The 19,786-nt window shown below is 37.4% G+C and overlaps 1 protein-coding gene across 1 annotated transcript in view; it reads left to right on the plus strand.

The window, feature by feature from the left end:
- The window catches only part of SPI1 (Spi-1 proto-oncogene), a 20,714-nt gene extending 2,235 nt beyond the window's left edge, over positions 1-18,479 (plus strand). Inside the window, exons 2-5 of the mRNA XM_027886185.1 lie at positions 5,081-5,174; positions 12,489-12,676; positions 16,545-16,701; positions 17,384-18,479. Coding sequence (XP_027741986.1) covers positions 5,081-5,174; positions 12,489-12,676; positions 16,545-16,701; positions 17,384-17,700 — 756 coding nt within the window. The 3' untranslated portion in view covers positions 17,701-18,479. The remainder of the gene's footprint in view (positions 1-5,080; positions 5,175-12,488; positions 12,677-16,544; positions 16,702-17,383) is intronic.
- Positions 18,480-19,786: the final 1,307 nt, after the last annotated feature.

A 19,786-nucleotide genomic window follows, 5' to 3' on the forward strand; every position in this document is an offset into this window, starting at 1 on the left:
CAACAGGCAATGAAAATACGATTACACCTTACAGAAGCATTTGACAAGGCAATTTGAGTTCTAGTTTTGTGATTAAAACATCAAAAAATTAATAATTTTGTGGTTTGTATTTTCAAAATTGCTTTAAGTGCAGTTTGGGCACTGCCAGCTAGAGCCCTTCATGTCTGTGTCTCCTGGGGCTTTTTCCAAGGGGAGACACAAGCCTATTTCTAGGCAAGGGTTTCTGCTGCAATACTTCCCTCCCGCACCCCTCCCGGTTCAGTTGAGGGTGGGTCAGTAACTGCCTTCCTCTTGACTATGCTAGGAAACTCCTACCCTCCACTTAGAAAATGCTGTTTAAATGGTTTAGGAGTATTCCATCTTCCTCTGGAAATTAGGAATTTTGTGTGGGAAAGTTCTGCAAACTGCGTCCATGTCTTCCAATGCATGATGGAATTCAGTTGTGCTATGCATAAAAAAATTATTGAGTCAAACACCTTGACTTCAAGAAGGTCTCGGTTATATATAAATTTTTAAGTAGCCACCTGTAGAAATCACGGCTTTGAATGAAGTATTTTCGCATGAGAGCAAAAACGCCCCACAGAAGTACTCTGTTCCACATAACTGCCTTGCCAACATGGTCCAGTGAGGCTGGCCCAATGAGTAATCATGCTAATATTTTTACTCATCTTCTCTAAAATAGTTATACTGTAATTTGTTTCCAAGGAAATACAGTTAATCTTGGCCTTAAAACTTGTCTCAGCAGCACATCACTGGAAACTGTGTGAAGTATTTCTGAATCACATGCCAGTGAATAGTTATATCGAGGTAACAAATAAAAAGATCAGCATTTAGTGACTTTACAATTGCCTGGAATCATCTGTCAAAGTCTTGGTGAATAACAAGAATTTTCACAATGCTGTTCAGTTAAGTTCTCTCTTAATCAATGCCAACCAAGCGTTCTCTGAGTAGTTATGTGGCTTTTCTCTAGAGTTTCAGGCAAGGATGGAAGATGAAGGCCACTCTTCTTTTATCAAAGTCTGTGACAGAGAAAGTATTCTTTGTTGACCTCTTAATTGAGGGTGGAATACAGTTTTAGAGAGCATACTGCACCTCGTGGCATGTATGAAAGGAGATACCAACTTAAGACCACAACTATGATTCCTAACAAAGCTTTCTCTCATTCTTTTACATGAAAACAACTGGTAGATTGTCATCAGTTAAATTGTAACATAAACCATTCTTTGCTTTTTGTCATGGGAAACATAACAGTTCAGTGTCATGGAAGTGCTATCAGTAAGATGATGAAATGAATGTGTGGGTGGGGACTTCCAGAGAAAGATGGGGCAAGTGGGTAAAGATTGGTACAAGAGGCAACAGTGAAGCTTCTTCTCTCTAATTAGAGAAAGAGTTTTCAATGAAACTTAAAAAAACAAACAAACAAACAAAAATCACCTCCTACCAAATCAGAAACAATTAAAAACAGGTTATTGGAAATAGCTTCTCTAATGAATAGGAGCAAAAAAATCCCACCTTCCCATAGGATAATCAGAGAGAATACATGCTATACCAGTATCTGATTGAGTTTTTGATAAATAAACTTTTAAATATTTAATATACCTCTTCCCATGGTAGTCACTGTACCTTTGAAGATCAGACACAAGATGGAAAATGGTGCCATTACAAGTTATTTGTGAGGACGGGTTGGTCCAGGCTGCATGAGTTAACAAGGATATACACATACATATTTTATCAAATGGATCACTGCACAGAAAATTTAAGGACAGAACTTCCAAGAATCCATATTAAAGACATTTTAAGCCCCAGAATTTCTTTCAAAACAGAGCTGATAGTACCCCGATGCCCTATATAAAAGCAGACTCTTTCTTAGATGTTGAGTATTTGCAACTCACTCTGCAGTCAGCTGGATCTGTAAATATTAAGTGAATCACTGTTTTAAGAGTCTATTTAGTACACTTTCCTTTAGCTCTAATCACTGAATACACAACTGAACTTGTAAAAGTAGCTTTTGAATGGTAAAATACTTCATTGTCAGCTCAGACTGTAAGACACTATTGCCTGTTAATGTATATTGGTCTGAAATAGGGGCATTGGAAAATCTTTGGGAAGAGACAACAAAGGAAAAATACAATTAGGAGAAATCAAATGTTTTTTCCTATGTCTGAAATGTGTATTTGTTATCTACTTTTGGACTAATACTTGGCCTTCCCACGAAGCTGTACTTGTGTAAAGATATGAGTGATAGATGCTTTGTTGTAGCTGTGGAAATTTAAACAAATTAAGCCTAGATTGACAGGACACTGATCCCTTAGGAAATTTGTTTACTTTTGCCTAAAAAATTGTCAGAGTTACAAACTTGTATGTATTTAGGTATGAATTTTTTTTAATATATAATTTCTGTCAGTTTCTAGTATTTTTGTTGGAAAAAACCCAAAGATTTTTCTTTCAAACTATATGCATTTATATGGCTTTTTAAACCCCCATTTTTCCCAACTAATATAATGTGCATTTTCCATTTGGAGGTCTCCCCTTTCATACAATATGAATGCCTTCCTTTGAGTTATAAAAATTTACAGTTCTGAATACGAAGGCACAAGTTTATATTTTTTCAGGTTGGTGTTACTTAACAGGAAGCATATATTTATAGAAAGGAAATAGGGGAGTGGGTGAACTACTTTGTAAAGATAATGAAAAGTAGAAATTCCATTCAGAACTTTATCCTGAAGAAAACAAACTACAGTCTCATTACTTTTTCTTGTCATAGATCAGAGTACTCCAAGGGTTGAAGGAATGGAGATGAGTAAATACATATAACTATAGAGAGAACACCAAGAAAATACACAGAGAAAAGCCAGAGGCATCAGAGAGAATGCACCCTGTACTGGCTTCTCTGACTACCCCTCTGAAATCTGGAAAATAGCTTATACTTTACATTAAATCTCCATGTAGATGAAGGGCAATTCTATTGGAATCACATAAATTTGGAAATGGAGACTAGAGATGAGAAGAGTCTCTTCACTGGTGTTCCTGCTGTGGACACAATTAAATGACGGTTTACCCCTTTTCCTTAGTCTTTCCCTTAGATTGTCTTTATTGTGGGTTGTCATCTTCTCAAGATTCCCCAAAGCAATTATGCACCACCACTGATTATATTTGGAGCTGACAGCTAGGCAATGGATTTTCTCCTGAGTCTTTGAATATTTCATGGAACTGATTCCTAGTTAATGTGTATTTTCTGGAAGCCATGAACTTTTAGACAATCTTACTCATACCTTTTAATTATACACTAATACAGAACATGGTTGCTACTAAGGATTTATCAAGGCTCAGAGTAATTTCTGAAAGGTTTTTTGGGGTGTGTTTGTTTTATTTTTTGGGGTGTTTTTTTTTTGTTTTTGTTTGGAGGTTTCTGTTTGGGTTTTTTGTTTTGTTTTTGTTTTGGGTTTTGGGGAGGGCGTTGTTGGTTTGTTTGTGGTTTTGTTTTGGGTTTGGGGGGGTTTTTTGTATGTGTTTTAATGTCTTAATTCTCAGGAAAGGACAATTTTAAATTCCCGAATTCGAACAGAAAGCACTAGAAGAGTTAACCAGAAGAATTAAAAAAAAAAAAAAAAAAAAAAAAAATCTTTTCCTTTTTGCTGGCAGCTTATCTACTACCTCCATCTGGATTTTAATGGCAGCTGCTACCTTAGGTTTTGTGTTCTCAAGTAGTCTAGAGAAGAAAGAAAAAGAGAAGCTTGCCTGCATTTCTGTCGTGCTGTCACCATAGCATAAGCTTACAAAACGCAGATGTTCCAAAAATGAGACAGATTCATAGAGGGAGATAAAGATTAAGGATTTGAGACATACAGATACTCATATGAACATATAAGTATATGAACACAAAAAATATGTCCATCATGTAAGTTATCATGTTGTTTTAAATATTTGTCCTTTAAAGTTAGTTATGCTGAAGTCATTAATAGAATAAAAATGTTTCTATTAATACCAACTAGAAATAATTTCTTTTCAAAAGAAAAAGCAAGAAGTTGTTTGAGTTCTCCTTTGCTGTTGACACCAATCTGAATTTGTTCAGATTGGAAGAAAATATTGTAACAAACTTAATTGGACTAAAGTTTAACAAAACCCCATGAAGTACATTGTCCTTCTCTAACTCTTCACTCTGGAAAAAAACAAGAAGGAACATTAAGTGAAGAAATGGAACTGTACACAACTAATAATAAACAGATGACCTTTCTTGCAACAACATAAGATCCTAATCAGTACTCCAACTGGAGTACTAGGCCTGGGAAGGAAGAGAAGTGGGAAAGTAACCTTATATCATCTGTTCTAAGAAGATAGAGAGAACTTTGAATCTACAGCTAAGCATCCTATAGGTTATAACTCAGTATTTGCCCCACATATGGAATTTTTAAGCCTTCTCTGCACATATCTAAGAGCCCTGTGTAGCTGATTGGAACCAGCAAACATTTAGAGTTCATTTGGGACAAAAATGAGAAGGAAAATGGGTTTATGCCCACTATCATGGGCATGCAGGTAATTACCTGCATACAAACTGCCACCATTTCATCAGACCTCCCAGAAACAATCAGAATAATATGTTTAGGCAAGTTTCTGCATTCTTTTTTGTGTGCAATAATAATAATAGCAACGACAATTATAATAATAATAACAATAACAATAATAATATAATGTCTCCTACTACCAAAGAAAATATTTCCCCTCCATGCTGGTGTGATGGCATCTTTACATGTGCCTGATGTCCACAAGAGCTCTAAGCAGTATCCTCGGAAGGCTGGAGTGTGGGGTACAGCGGACTTGTGTATTACCACAGGACAAGTTCTGCTACACAAACTGGGTGTCTTTTCTACTGGGATTAGTCTTTTGCCTTTTTTTTTTTTTTTTTCAAAACCAGTGGTGTCATGCATTTTATTCCTGCTGAATCAAAAATAACTTGAAGTCTCCCCTTTCTTTCCCTAGGAAATATAAAATGTGTTGGCATCACCCCTTCACCAACCATATGAATAATTTGGAAAGGATTTGTGTAAACTTACAGTTCTAAAAATTCCTCTTCTTTTTACAGCCCTCTGAAGATATGGTACCCTATGAGTCAGACCTCTACCGACAGCCCCATGACTATTACCAGTATCTCAATAGTGACGGAGAGAGCCATGGTGGTAAGTCAAAAAAATATCTCATTGCAGCATAAAGTCTCATGGAAAACAGATTTAGGACATACACAGAAAGAACAAATTTGTTGCTGTAATCTATACTGTATAGACACATATTTTCAAATCAGAAACCAACATTATTTTATTCTGCTTAATGGCACTGTTCCAACCCAGCAACTGCAACGTGGTTTCTCTGAAAGAGAATTTTAGAAAGCACTGTAAAGAAAGCTTCCAGGAGGGTAGGATCTCATGATCTCTATCCTTCATTATCTTTACTTTATTTTTACTTTCCTCTGCAGATAAAAAGCACTCATCTTCTTTCACAGCTCTTTGAGGATATGGATTTGCAATACCGTATTTCTCTTCTTGCGTTCCCATGTTCAATTCCTATTTGACTTAGGTCCTACATAATCTATTTGTGCCTTTATTTTAATTAGATTTCTTTGGTATTTGGCCTTTGTTAACTCCATATATTTCTTTCTTTCTTTTTATCTCTTTTGCATGCTGCCACACCTAGCTTTAACTTTCACTCTTCCTCCAGTACACCCAAGTACTTCCTCTCTCCAAAACTATGTAAAACTTCCTTGTAGCTGTTTGCATGTAAACACAGCTCAGTATAAAAATGCTGTATGATTATTTATTACTTCAATTCGTGTATGTGATTTCAAAGCTTTGGTGTCTATATTTTGATGTTTTCTGAGCACTGCACTGGACTCTAAATCAATGCAGAGATGAAGTCTTGCTTTGTGAATTTTGTCTCCTTTGAAATACAATGGTCCAGCAACACCACCCTGGAAATACCTGAGTCAATATTGACTCAGGAAGGAAAAGCACCGTTCTACTGTATTACTGGTGGCAGTCCCTGCAAATCCTGGAGTTTCCCTGAAAGACTCCCACTGATAGAGCAACAAGACCCATTTCTGTTTAATTTAACACATTAACTACTCACAGCACGGCACTGTTTTTAATGTGGCAGCAGAAGCTATTTTAAGGAACAGCAAGTCACAGAATAGGACTGTTCTGAGCATTTAGCTGAAAAAGATACCTAAGTTTGTTCTCTACATTGCATTCAAGGAACACCTATGATATTCTTAAAACCTAGAGATAAAGAATTAATTCAGTTTTTATAAGTTATCTCATGGCATCTGTTAGTCACACTAATCAAACTCAGCAAATTCCGCATGGAAATTCAGGGTTTTTACATTATACCCTGTAGCTGTTTACACACTCATAAAATGAGGATAACATTGATTATCTCAAAAGACAATTGTGACAATTAAACAATAAATATAAAAGATGCCTTGTAGGAAAAAGCACTGGGAAATAACTTTTCTGTCATTACATCTAGGCTACCTCAAGCAAAAACATCCCTTTATCTTTCATAATTTTATCATCCCATCTGGTTTATTGCCCATTTTTCTGTTGGAAGGCTGTTCCTAAGCTCCATTTCTCAGATCATTAACATATTTTTATTCATCCTAATGAACACAACAAAAACTGAGTAGACACCTATATGAGTTATAGTCTAAGCAATACCTAAACACCCACTTTGAACAGAAATTTTTCTGTTCCTAAAGTTGTGCTGCATTTGTCCAAAGACCCAAAAAAAACCCTGTTTAATGTTTTAAACTCCTACAGTAAGTGGTTATGGAAGAGGCAACTTAAGCCCAGCCTGAACATTTCAATCAAATTTTTATTTATGAAAGCAACCATGTTGTAGTTCATTGTGTCTAAATATCCAATGTGCCCTATGCTGTCCTGCATTTCTCACAGTCCAAAAAAGCAATGAACAACAAAAGAATTACAGATGGAGACTGAAAACCACAAATTAACGTATTTTGCTTCTTTCTTATAAACACTGAAAAACTGAACTTTGGCTTTCATTGTGTTTACCTGATAGAAGTAGTGGGTCTTGAGAAGAGCCACGCAGAAGAGCAGGAAAGAGACGCCACAAAATACTTTTAGAAATATGTACTAAGCATTCAGAGCAATGAGGATGAAAGCACAGTGATTGAAAAATGGAGGGGAAAAGGAATAAATAAAGTGCTGCAGTGACAGCAGTGAAAGAGATAGAACCTGATTAAATAGGTGGGGGGAAAGTAGAAATAAGAACAGAATTGTGAGAGAGGAGTTCAACTTGGGGTACAGTGAGATCACTGGCAATGCATAGAAAATAATTTTGCAGGTCACTCTGCAGTAGCACTATGGACCTCAGTGTCAAACTACCAGTTAATATAAATAGATGATACTAGACAGAATAATACTTCTGATTATGCTGACAAGGGACTGCTAAAAAATAGAAAGTTTTCCTCAAGTGTCAAACTACCTCTCTCTCAGTGCTAGCAAATTAATTTTGTGAAAGGGAGATGGCAATGTATTAATCTGTAGATCTGTGCTACTTGCATTACTGTCACTTTTCTCAAACATAGTGCTGAAGGCAACCTTTACTCCGTATTTACAGGCATAAAAAGTACACAGAACAGTGTGCCACCAATATAATATGTAGGAAATCTTTGCCAGTAAGTGAAAAGTAAATTCGCAAATGCACCATAATATGTTCATTACCTCATGCATTGTGTGCAATTATTTTGTATACTGCAGTTTAGCTATTTTTTAAATACTATAATAAACATAGGGACACAGTCATGCAGGACAGAAGCTACTTCAAGTGATCATGTATTAGTCCATCACCCAAGCCTGAGCTTGTAAGTCTGTAAATGTAACACAGCATATTTTGTAACATTATTGCAATCTTAGTCATTACAAAATTCCACTGCAGCTTTGTCTCTAAGTTTTTACTAAACATTATTGGTTTAGTAAAAATTACTTTTTGTATGAAGCTGAATGCTGACTCTTGTTCACTTTGTTGCTAGTCTCATGGAACTTACTAGATTCCATGATCTGGGGTTTTATTTTTGTCCCACCTCCTGGAGTAATATTAAGAATCTCAGCTTTGATTTTGTTAGGATCCTAGCTCACATACAAGTGGAGGAAAGTCCAAACATGTGAACCTTAGTCTTAAATGCCATATGAAAGAGAGTAAGAATTCCAAACTTCATTAAAAAATCCCCTTCCCTCAAAGCCATTTTCATGATTTGTTGGGGTCTGACTCATAGGTATCTGAACATTTGAAATTATTAAAATAATGAAGTTTGTAAAGTGAGAGCTAATGAGATCGTAATGTTATAGATAAGACTGATACCCTGCCTAGAAGCGTAGCATTTCTCTCAAAAATTATTCTGTTCAAGACATTAATCAAGACATTAATTTTCCAGTGTCCTTCAATATTTTTCTCATTTCCTCCATGGGGTTTTTCCTTGACTTGTTTTTTCAGATGTCGGAACATGTAAGCTATGCAATATGGCACTGTGTAAGAAACCCTCTCCTAGTTCATCATGTGTTGGAAAATCTGTACCACCCAGAGCAGAACCACCCAGAAACACTAGCCCAGCCCTCCCAAGTACAGCCATGCCAGCAGTCATCTCCTCAGACAGGGCAGAGTGCTGTGCTGACAGAGCTGTTACATTTCCGGTTCAATAGCTGGCTCATGAATTTCTGCATGATTTTGCACTGCGCAGTGCAAATTTAGCCTGTTACTCCACTTTCATTATAAATACCTTCCTTAAGCTTATTTCAAATTCTAACTGCTGGTTCTAACATTATTAATCTGTTACAACAAGAGCAGAGCAATTTGCAGTGATCAGAAGATAACGGAGAAAGTTCAGTTGTGTTTTCTCACTCATAAAGTGAGAATCTACCTTCATAGTGAATATTAACACAACGTCTTTAGGTCCACTAATGCTTCCCAACAGGCTAACATCCTCTCTATCATGGGAGGGAGCTCAGAATTCGTGACTGTCCTTCCTCTAACCTTTCACTACATACAAGACCAAAACAAACATGATCTCCATGTCTCTACAAAAGAGAATTTTTTTCACATCCTCTTTCACTTCACATGAAATGTCTCATAATGACTCCATTGTGTAGCTATAGCTCAGCTTTTAATGACATTTTCCTTTACCCAAAGAATAGACACTTTCCATTTCTCTCCTGTCTTTTTTCTTTCTTCCACCTTCATGTTTTAGAGAAAATAACAGAATTGCTTCATTACTGACATGATGCTAACAAAGGACATAGAAGTAAATAGTTGCTGATAACAGTAATATCGGCAGGCACAGATATTTAGATTTTTTTTAAATTTTATTTTCATGTGCAATAACTTCACCACAAAGGGGCTTCTGGAGACAGATCCAGAATTTTTCTTTTTATGTTACTAAACTAATATTATTTTTCCTAAGTATCAATGGAAAATTATAAATAATTTAGAAAGAAGTAAGGACCTTTTCTCCTGTCACAACTCGAATATTTGGACATAAGTTTGTGTTTAATTAATTTCTGACAGATTTATTTTGTAATGTATATTATTATATGATTACTTTAAGTCCTAAATGCTGTGTTAATAGTACTGTTCTATTACTGTTCTATTACTGTATTTTTACAGCAGCACCTAAATCCATCAGAAAGGAATTTAGTAATGAATAGGCTAAATTGTAAATAGTGATTAATCTTAGTACGTGTAAGTAGTGTTCCATAGGTTAATTTATTTGCCAAGGGAAAAGTTTTAAAGTTCTGGAGCAGCAGTAACCTTGTCATAGGCTTCAAAAAACTAAGAGGTATCTTAAAGTATAGAAACATGACTGCCAATAAAAGAATATTTTAGAAGAATAAAAAGTAGACCACTTGGAGCATGCGCAAATACTCATGGCTATGCATGTTGGAAATGCTCTGTGTTCTCTCTTGACTGCTGTAGTTGCTGCTAGTGAGAAATTCCACAGCTGAATACCTACCACTGACAGCCTCAGAGACCTTTCCCTGGGCTTTGCATTGATCTCATTTTCTGTTATAGATTATCAGTGACAATGGGTCTTTGGGAATATACATTGCCATCTGACAGAGCACTTTCCTCACAGTGATCAGAGCCAGATCATCTTAAGGAAGAAGACTTTAGATCACTCCTGCAGTGTATTCTCAACAATTTAGTGTGCCAGGCTGCCCATGGTATATGGGGCCTCAATGATTGGCTCTATGTAGAGAAATCTGCAGTAATTTAACACAGAAAAAGTATGAGATAGTGTGGCTCAATCTTCCAACTAAACTAAAATTTCACAATGAAAGTTCACAAAGCTTCCTACCAAGACACAGCCTTAGATAGTCTACGGATTCAAACTCACAAACAGATGTTTCCTGAGTTGGTGCAGATGTGGATGTAAAAATACCTGGGTAATTTGCACTCATACAACCCAATTTTCTACCAGAGAAACAAAAATTTTTCTCTTGCCCTACAACATACAGAAGTGCTACCATGTGTTGTAATTACCTTATGGCTAAAAAATCCATACATGGCCCACAGGAAGCACCATACAAAACCCCAAAGAAATTACAAAGTAATTCAGCAGTTCCCTGAATGCTTTCATAAGCACCTTTCTACCCCTTTCTCATGCAGTGAGGTGGTTTATCCATGAATCAGAAAAGCAAGAAGTAAAAAATAAGCACTGGTGCCATAAATCGTCGATAGAGCCTTCGAGTAAATTTCTACTGGTCTGAGCATAAAGGCAGCTAAAAGAGAGTGCAACTTTTTAGGTACAACTATTTTTGATATAAGCATATCACTGAGTTCCCTCTAAAGGAAGGCACATTCTAGTTACTCTCCTGCATTTCAAATCCTCAAGGAGATTACACCTAACTGTTTGAAACATAAGTGGGGAAGGATGAGGAGATAGAAGCTGAGAGAAAGAATGAAACTGGTATTTCAGAAAAAATATTCCTAGCACATTAGTCTCCAGATAATGTCATACAGAGTAACATCGTATTGCAGAATGAGACAATTGTTCCTCTGTAAATTCAGTACCACAACCTTTAGAGCAACATGTTCAGTTCTGTCCATCGTGTTATCAGAAGGACGTCAACAGCTGGGAGGGAGCTTGAAGAAGTGCTCAAGTAAGATTAGAGTGGTGAATATACTGATTTATGTTGAAAGACTGAGACCTAAATGCATGCAACTGGGTTAAGTGATAATTAGAAGGAGGTTGTAAGGGTACATGATAGTAACCTGAAAACATGATAGCAACCTGTGAAGGGTAGGACAGAAATTATTTAATTATATTTAATTATTATTATAATAATACAAGGGAAGAAAACTTGGAATAGAAAGGAATAAATTAGGACGGCTACACTGAATATAATAAAGACATTTCAGCCAGGCATAAATAATGCAAGGAAAGTTAAACTATGGAAGATTAGTTTCTAGCTCAGTCAGAGCAGAGGACATGATGCTGACATTGATTTTAAAAACAGGTGGCACATAAATATGTGCACAATTAAGTTTGCAGCTACTGTCTGTAAGAGAGAAACAATTTACAATGCTTCACATTTCTTCTAGAAGATTTTAAATTTTGAACAGCAAATCTGAAATTCTAAAAAAATTGAAGGCTTATGTTGAAGTAAAAATACCCTAGAATCTAAAACTGAAAATTACATGAAATTTAGTTTCAAAGGTAAATGAATCAGGAAACGGGACCGTGGTTAAGGACTTTTTTATGGTTTTGAAAAAAAAAATAAAATCCAAATTGTCACGGGAATTTCAAACATACTGAAGAGATAAAAATGGTCAAGAAAAAGTCTGCATCAGAATTTAGCCACACTGTAAACAACAAACACCAGACTGCCACAACAGTTTATCCTTTCATTTTCTAGTATTGCTACTTAAAAATATGTGATATAACATGTGATAACAGGAAATATCTGAAAAAAGTGCCTTTTCTGGAGCATTCCTGAAATTTTCCTAGTAGAGTAAAATAAAGACTGAAGATAACTGCAGAACAATCTTTAAATTTTCTCCACCTCCTTGTTTCCATGCCATGAGGAAGAGTGTAATAAGAATATGACAGTGTGTAAATCAGTAGAATTTGTTGCCTTGAGAATGAAAATGTTTTGAAACTTGTTATGGTCTTTTCTTGAAAAAGGTGCCATCACTAATGTCGTTTGCATCTTGTGCTAAATTATCATTGAAATCCATCTCACCATCTAAGAGCATTGTCCCAATTAAAGTGGCCTAAGTGTTACTTTCTGGCACAGGAATTGATGAGACTAGGAAAAGAAACTTTACAGGGGTCTGTATAGATTGTCACCAGAGACAGGTCAATGGGGATGGTGTGGAGAGAGCAGAAAGGACAGCAACAGGAGAAAGAATCAATGGAATCCAGGTAAATGCCACATTTCTTAATCTTGTAATGACAGACAATCTATTTTTACTTTCTTTAGATCATTACTGGGAATACCATCCACACCACATGCACAGTGAGTTTGAGACCTTTGGAGACAACCACTTCACAGAACTGCAGAGTGTGCAGCCTCCCCAGCTGCAGCAGCTCTACAGGCACATGGAGATTGAACAAATGCATGTCTTGGATTCTGCAATCCCAACCCCACACATCGGGCTCAACCATCAGGTATGGTTACCAACACTTACTCAGAATTTTGGATGATAGTTAATGTTAAGGAAAATAACGCATTAGAGGATGCATGTTCTTACGCAAAAGAGATTGCTGACATTTAATTACACAAATTCTTCCTGCACTTGGTGTAAGGCTCTTCATTCTTGGGACAAATGTGGTTTAAGCATTCTTTTTTCCTAGATAATGAGAAGTCATGCTCCTCAAACTGTCTAAAAAGATAACTGCATTTTGTGGAGGTGTTTGGAATTTCAAATTTTGGTTTAATTTGGAATGAAAATCAACCGGTTTGTAATTCTGCAGATGAACTGGACCTGAGAAGTTTTGCATTGTCATAGCAAGGGTACCTACAGCTTCTGAGAAGTATTGTAAGCCTTGAAGCAGTAGAAAAGTTTTAAATATTTCCAAGCAATCCTGACAGTTTTACGTGACTTGTATAAGAAATGTTAACAAAGACAAATCACTAGTAATTTTACCATAGGCTGAGAAGGACCTACTGGTACTTCTACATGGGAGTAAATAAGTCACAAGCCTAAACACGCTGCCCTGTCATTGCTCAGATTTTACTTGAAGCCAGTCATTTCCCTGTAAGAAGAAGAAATGTCATTATGCAGTAAAGAGTCACCAAAGTACTGGTGAATTCTCACTAACGCTGAAATGATAAGGGATTCCATCCTACTGCAAAGATACTGAGCACAGTGTGTGTTGAGATCACATTTAACTCTTGGTCCTACACGAATGTGCCCAAAGTAATTTCTGGGAGCTGTAGAAAGCTGAGTGATCTTGTGCTAAGAGTTTTCCAAGGCTGGCAAGGTACATACAATGCCCTAAATACAAGACAGAGTAGAACTGAAGTCAGAGAAAAAAGCATTTGCTGATTACAGTGCTGCATATAACAGTACCATTGCTGAAACTTCATGAGAGAAACTGCATGCATGGAGTTGTCATTTGGGGTTTCTTTGTTCAAAGCAAAATGAAATTGTGTATAAATATTGTATTAATCAGAAAGAAGAGAAAGATAGAGTAAGTTAACACTCTCAACAGGAAACTGACTGCAAGCCTTGAAAAAATCAGGAATAGAATATAAGATGTAGATCAAACAAAGAATTAGGAACAGAAAGTTACAAATATAAAAAATGCTTCATGGAACAGCAGTCTGTGGGAAGCTTCAAGTTGTTTCAGTTGCTCACTGCAACTGCTAATACTTAATGACCAACTATTATCTCTGGCCCAAGGGCAGAGGATGAAAATGAGCCCCTTTATGAATGTCTTTGGAAGCACAACAGAAAAAAAGAGGGGGTGCTTCTGCTTATCCCACTTCATTCTACTCAGCTATCATCTTTCATTTCAGGATGAAAGGCAGGGAACTAATTTTGTTACAACTTTTGATAAAGAGCAGTGTGTTGTCTCTCTGCCCCACCCACACAAAGCTGCAGATGTTAGTAGGTAGAATTCACCACTACCCTCCTTATCCTTACCAGCTGGGGGCCTTTGGCATTTTACTTTACTTTACTTTTTTTCCTACAGTAGCTCATGCAAATGGTACTTGGCATGCTCTGAGTTTCACCCTCCCTTGTGTCTCAGTCACAGTCCCAGGCAAAGAAACAGAAGCAGGAAGCAAGTTTTAATCCTCCACTGAATTTGTCAGTTACTAACTACACCCAAACTTGTCACGCAATATCAGAGTTAGAGTTTGCAAATAAAGGAAGAACATTCAAAGATATGTCTTCAATTTTCTGTTGATATCGCATTGTTTTGTGAAATCAAATTTGAGGCATAGGCTGCTCTTGAACGAGATTTCTTTTAAAAGTTTTGTTAGCCTGGCAACAGGGGTGTCACAAATAATAGTATAAGAAAAGAATATTAATTCTGGAGGGAGACTGAAAGAAAAGGTTGAAAACATTTGAGAAGAACTTTAGAAAGAGGAAAACCTCACATGAGTGCCACAGACTCTGAGACAACAACAAAACATGGAAAGTAGCTAGTAGATTCTTAAGTTTTCTCTCTCCAGAACTGTATTAGTAACCTGGCTCTTTCTAACACACTGGCATGTCCTTTGTGACTGTGTATAACATAACTGTGTAGTACTGTGTTGGCCTATGCTGAGTTTCAGGTGAAAAGTAAGTGTAAGCAAAAATACAACAGTTGAGAAAAGTGGGGGCAGCACGGGAAAAGCTTGCTTAACTCCCCAGGCAGGCCTCTGCAACCACCTTTGCCAACACTACTGTGCCCCTCCCTCTGCCATTGCACTCTCCCACCGTCCAACTCCATTGCCAGAAGGGCAGTTTCCTTACTCCCACACCACCTCCCAAAGCACTCCAGGTTTCCACAGCCTTTTTATCCTCAGGGGTACCAGTGCCTGTTCCCCTGCCCTATAAAACCCTGTCCCACCTTCTCATACCCCTTCCCCTATGGCACTCTCTCCCTTCCTTCCTACCCCTGAAGCTGCAGCTTTTTTAACTGTAAAAAGCTAAAGGTGACTCTGTGGTGAGGGCTGAAGTTTTGCTCTTGGGGATCTGGCAGGAAGCTTACACACACTCTTGCCCAATCCTGCTCTTCCTGCCCAATCCACTCCAGCCAATCTGCCAACTCATTAACCGCCAGCTGCTGCACCCCAAAACCAGCCCTTTGCACGTGCCTTATTGGGACATTTTAAGCTGGTGCAAAACTCATCAGAAAAGCACCACTCAGCAAACTCCAACATGGGGTGGGTGGTGTGACTCATGAACACCCTCTCCCCACTTCAGTGCCTGAAGTCCCAGGGGAAGGGCGTCAGGTTCAAGACATCCTTTCTCAGTGAAGGAAAAGAAAAGCAGTTCAAAAGAAGCTCACCTTCAAGGACTATTATCTGTACCATATCATGAGAACTACATTCTATATGCTGTCAGGTTTGAGGGATGTTGGTTGTTTTTTTTGTACTGAGGGAATTGGGTTCTTACTCTCTGGTCCTCAGACTGATCTGTTTCTCATTATTAAATAAGAAGCTGCCTCAATTCGTGACAACTGGTTGTGATCCCTGGCAAACCAGACCACAACTGAGAATTTACAGAGCTGAGGTATATTCCACACTGCTCCTAACAACACCTCTATATAAGGTCAAGAGAATTTAACACAAAAAAATTGGCTCGCCGGCTTTGCAGATGAGAAATCCCCATTAATGGGGAATTTTTAGATAGCCACTCAAGAAAACAGAATGTGAGCCAAAATGATGTATCCTTTATCTTAGTGTTAAGGCTATTCCCCTCCTCACAGGGGAAATTCAAGACAGAAAGCTGACAGACCTGTGTAACCCCATCTCCAGATTTGGATGCAGTCCTGTAGGGATTCAGTTCTGTCAGAAGGTGCTACGCCTCAGAAATGAAGAGAATGACAGAGCCAAAGCCAGTCATACTAAGGCAGAACTGTTCAGCTCTTTCGAATTTAGAAGAATAGCTCCAGAAGGTCTGTGTTAGAAAAAAAAATGTTCTCAAAAGCAGTTTTACTCTGGGGATAAGCAACAGGGATCAGAAAGGCATTGGGAAGAATGCAAGCTGTGGGGAGGTGTAGGGGAAGGGGGCAATATTATTTGCATAGGATATAAGATATGGGAAAGTTCTGACTTTAATAACCTTTTCCTCCTTCCCTCTTTTAAAGGTGCTTTATTTTGCGTGTGTAAGTGTTGACTGTTATCTGAAAGTGTTTCTTAATTGGATGGTATTTATTACAAATGTCAACAACTAATTATTACACTCATTATTACACTAAATACTCTCACATACCTCTTACTTTCTCCCCCCTTTTCTCCATAATTCTCTTCATTACATTGAATTCTGATGCTCAACTCTCTATCACTGCCTCCTCCCTCTACTACTCTGTTCTCCAAAAGATGTCCTATCTGCCCCGGATGTGCCTACAGTACTCCTCTCCACCTCAGCCCAGTTCTGATGAGGAGGACATGGAGAGGCAGAGCCCCCCATTGGAGGTATCAGATGGGGAGAATGATGGTGTGGACCCTGGACCTGGAATTATGCATGGAGAAACAGGTCAGTGAAAACAGAGGTACTTTGTCAAGCTGTGTGCTAAGCAGCTGTTATATTACAATGATGATAATTAATAAAACTGTAGAACTGCTGTGCTGGTGTTCTATATCCCACCGCCATGGGTTTCATTTCCCTTAGTCCTTGCACCCTTCTGTCTTCCTAATCTTTTACAGCCATAGTTGTGTTTATACCTCATTTCTTCACCTACTCCCACTCCCTCCTCCTGCTTTGCTTATTCAGGCTTCCTGAATTGAAATGACTTTTGCCATTTCTACTCCAAATTCCATTAAGAGATGGGAAAAACAAGGCAAGAAGGTCAAGCAAGCATTGATTTAAAAAAATATTTAGCTCTCTTTGCTCAGTACCTGAGAGTTACATTCTGTATAACCTATCAAAAATAGGGTTAGATTAGTGTCAAAATAGCAATGGTTTTCAATTAGCTTCTAATTAGAAAATTAATTTCAGAACAAGGGTTTGGCCTTTGGAATTACTTATTCTTGCTTTTTCTTCTTGGTACATCAATCCACATTATGTCCTCACAGTGTTACACGGTCTATTGTTATAAATGCTGCAAACTGAAGAAGTTACAAGCTAGCTGAAACAGTTATATACGTTCTGCTGTTCCACCAAGAACTACACACAAATAATAATGCTCCACTCTGTTTCTTCTTTGAATCTCGCACAGGCAGCAAGAAAAAGATACGTCTGTATCAGTTCCTTCTGGACCTTCTTCGCAGTGGGGACATGAAGGACAGCATCTGGTGGGTGGACAAGGAAAAAGGTACTTTCCAGTTCTCCTCCAAACACAAAGAAGCACTGGCACATCGCTGGGGCATCCAGAAAGGCAACCGCAAGAAAATGACCTACCAGAAGATGGCACGGGCTTTGAGAAACTATGGCAAGACGGGGGAGGTCAAGAAAGTTAAGAAGAAGCTGACCTACCAGTTTAGTGGAGAGGTGATGGGAAGGGGGGTCACTGATAGGAAGCATTATCCTCACTGAGGCCATGGGACCCTAAGCAGGAAAAATATTAAGACCTCCTGGCTGGATACCAGCAGAGGAGATGGACGCATCTTTCTCTTTGCTTCCTGTGCCCCCTTCTCTGCCTTTAAACAGCCTTTACCGTCAGATGTTTCTGGTACGAATTCCTTTCTTCAGCATCTGAGAATCCTAACCATGACAGAATTCTTTGCTTCCATCCTCCAAGTTGGACAGAGTTGGGAAATTTAAACAATGTACAAATATATTATTGTCAGGAAAGTTGTTTTTTTTTTTTTTTTGATTGTATTGTAACTAAAGAATACAGCCGATGAAGTTTTGCCTCCAAAGGTGGTGCTGTGTCACCCACAGTGACACCGCGATAGCTTTCAGCTTTCAAACTAGCATTAATACAGGCTCTGCCGCAGCTCTCAAGGCTAGAGAGAAGTTTGCAGATCTTGGAATGATACTCGTTCTTTTAAATAGTAATAACATGTACATATTTAATAAAATCAGATGTAATGAAGTTCTGGTATTTGCATAATAAATGATTACTTCACAAACAAATCTTGCTCATGTTTTTGCAGGTATAGGTCCTCTGTGATGTCTGAACAGAAGGCACGGAGGGTTATAGGGCCTTTTCCATCTGTTGCTACTTTTTAATTTACCTAGAAACACCATCAGTGTTGTCAAACTCAGTAAAAAATGTAATAGGTGAGATACATTACTGTGAAAGAGACTACAATACTAAAGTAAATTTAAATATATATATATATATTTGTCACTATTTTTTTCTGTGCAAACAAAACCCTGCCAGTTGAATACTTTCTATTCATGTACACCAAGAATGGCTAAAACACAACTATTAGCCATATTCTCCTGTGGTTTCAGTTATTTTCCTGCTCCTGTTGCTTCTTCTGGCTTTCCTCCACAGTGATATCTCGATTCTAGCTTATGAAACTTTCTTGGAATTAAGTTGCATTTAATCATGTCTTTGCAGAATTTTAGTTAAAAAGGGTTTCAAGATTTTAACTGTGGATTTTAGTTGCTGCTGTAAAACAACTAATAGTAATTAATAACAACTTCATTGTATAGATTACACTCAAAATGCAAAATAAAAGATAACTCAATACCTGAGATACCATGGTAAATTTACCCAGTACATCTAAACACAGAAATTAAATACAAAGTCAACCAAAACTAAGAAAATTAACATTTTAAATTTTAACATTATTTAACACATCTCAAGCACCCAAAAATCAGGAAAGCATCATGACTCTTCCAAAATATATGATGTGAAATGAGGCAGATCTAGAATGAAGAGAAGGGTTTTATTTAACAATATTGAAATGCAGTACATCATGCCTAATAAAACAATTTGGAAGTCATAAGTAAGTAACATAACTAATTAACTTGAAAATTTTCAGAGCTTGCTTTTTACTGAAACCAAAAATAGTTGGAAGTGATGAGCTTTTTACAGACCTGAATTCTCAAAACTATATCTAAACACAGTCAGTGTTATCTACACTAACAATCTTACTGTGGAAGTGAAAAGTCTGGTGACATCATTGGGCTACAGTGTCTCCTTGGAGCCAAACAGGAAGAAGTTCCTGCTTAAAAAATATCACAATATGCTACTTCCCAGTTCATGAACACAATAAACATGTCAGTCAACACCAAAAATTAACAGAGAGTTAAAAGCAAGTAATGGCTTCAGAATTTTTTCTATCCAAGACAAGAATAATAAATAGAAATTACCTTTCATACTTATAAAAAATCTTGCAATCCAAATTTTAATTACTGGAGGATCATGTATATTCTCCTAGTCAAATATTTTTCATTCACTTCGGGTTAAGTCAAATCTGTGAAACAAATTTAGAAGATATTTTTTTTCTAAAATTCCACTGGAAAAATTTACCTCCTAGAAACTTCATCTGCATGCATGCAGTTTTAGGATGGAAGCTGAAGACACTGAAGGCAGCTCTCAGGAAACTAGAACAACACTCAGCACTGACATAATAAGGGTTTCTTCAATCCTGAACTAGAAATTCAGGACTCTTCTGCTTGGTATTGATGATGACTCTCCACCAACAACTTGGAATTAGAAAGA

Source organism: Empidonax traillii, unplaced genomic scaffold, assembly GCF_003031625.1.
Source record: "Empidonax traillii isolate 1590-97213 ecotype Southwest subspecies unplaced genomic scaffold, ASM303162v1 scaffold11:size2795301, whole genome shotgun sequence".
Lineage (NCBI taxonomy): Eukaryota > Metazoa > Chordata > Aves > Passeriformes > Tyrannidae > Empidonax > Empidonax traillii.